The sequence below is a fragment of the Pundamilia nyererei genome, unplaced genomic scaffold, assembly GCF_000239375.1.
Source record: "Pundamilia nyererei isolate P.nyererei 1_Seehausen unplaced genomic scaffold, PunNye1.0 scaffold00029, whole genome shotgun sequence".
In the NCBI taxonomy this organism is placed as follows: Eukaryota; Metazoa; Chordata; class Actinopteri; order Cichliformes; family Cichlidae; genus Pundamilia; species Pundamilia nyererei.
In genome coordinates this window covers 4,028,205-4,029,811 of record NW_005187430.1, presented here as the reverse complement: position 1 = coordinate 4,029,811, position 1,607 = coordinate 4,028,205, and the positions used below count along the sequence as shown (strand labels likewise).

The following is a 1,607-nucleotide window of genomic DNA, read 5'->3' as shown; positions in this document are numbered from 1 at the left end:
GGGCAAAAACTAGAGAAAGGGCACAAGAGTCCATTTATGCTCATCAATCAGAGAAAAACATGAGAAATAAAAATCTTTCTTACAGTGGACTTCAGATGTGCTGGTCTTTTGAACCCGTGTGTAACTTATTGATTTAGTCTTCTAATGTGTCCACATCCGCTTACTTCAACAAGACTGTATATCAAGGAAGGCTCTTTGTAGACGACATCATTAGTTGTCTAAGTAGTGTATCATTCTTCAGTCTTTGCCTGATTTGATCTTTTTGCTGTAATTATCCATTTTTATCTCCGGCACTCTCAGCGCATCTCAAGTCTTATCGGTATCTTTCTCTCTGCTAGTCTGATGACCCAATTTCCCCAAGGAGAATATCACATTTTCTCTAATCCGATAATTAATATCCTGGCTACTTCCCCCTCCAATCGCCCCCTTCTCCTTACCACCACGCTCATTATCTGCAGCTCCTTCAGGACAAAGTCCACCTTCTTTTGTGTGGTCAGAGAGGCCAGGACGGCGTTGTGGTTCCTGCAGGTCAGCTTGGCGTTATCGTACGAGTCCTTGGTCGTGATGAATTTCAGACAAGAGTTGCCCACCAGGTGCCAGCTTTCACCACACACGTTCTCTGCAGGGGAGAGAGACGTCAATACTTCTGATATGCAATATGCAAGCTGACTGTATATCCACTGGAAAAACTGGCCACCTTCAGTTTATGTAAGTCAGAAGCAGTACAGGTATTATAATAAAATACAGAACTTTTTAAAAAGCAGTTGTCTCCGTCTTGTAGACATGCAAAGTTTCAAACACGTCCGTCAATGCCTCATCAGGTAACTTGTAAACTAAAACCAAGAATATTTCTGCTGTGTTTTTAATTCTATTCTTTGTTCGTTTTCCAAGTTCACAACTGATTTTGTAAAATTTGTAATTTTTCTTCACAAATCTATTTTTTTATTTTAGTTAAAAATGTTTTCATTTCCAGTTTAGTTTCAGTTGGCTGTAATATTTTTAGTCTATATTTCTGTCATTCACCAAAACAGAGCTTTCATCACTGTGTAGCATGTGGCTAATTATTTTTAATAGATTTCAGAGGGGGCAGCACGGTGGCTCGGTGGTTAGCACTGTTGCCTCTCAGAAAGAAGTTCAATTCCAACATCAGGCCAGGGTTTTTCTGTTAGTGGGGATTCATAGGTAACTCTAAATTGAATGGTTGTCTGTCTCTGTGTGTCAGCCCTGTGACAGACTGGCAACCTGTTCAGGGTGTACCCTGGCTCTCGCCCTAAAACAGCTGGGATAGGCTCCAGCGAAGAGAATGGATGGATGGAGATTTCAGAAGTAATTACGTAAATCTATTTAGTTTCTCGCAAAAAAAATAAATTTTAAAAAAAAAATTGTAGAGAAACATGCGTAGGAGTGACTTTCCTTCTCACAGACTTTATCTGATATATGAACAGTTAACTTGGGTTTGATAACTAGAGAGATAAAATTGGTGAATATCGGTTCAGCACTTCCTGCTTATCTGTGCTGTATATCAATATTTGACTATTTAACTTCTGTTATCAGTTTTGCACCTCTAGGTTTCAGAAACTAAGTATGATTCGTGTTGCCTTTTGCCT

At 39.5% G+C, this 1,607-nt stretch overlaps 1 protein-coding gene across 1 annotated transcript in view; it reads right to left on the bottom strand.

The window, feature by feature from the left end:
- Positions 1 to 1,607, bottom strand: part of atrn (attractin) — a 125,759-nt gene that overhangs the window by 85,436 nt on the left and 38,716 nt on the right. The window contains exon 15 of the mRNA XM_005728709.1: positions 438 to 619. Within this exon, the coding sequence (XP_005728766.1) occupies positions 438 to 619 (182 nt within the window). The remainder of the gene's footprint in view (positions 1 to 437; positions 620 to 1,607) is intronic.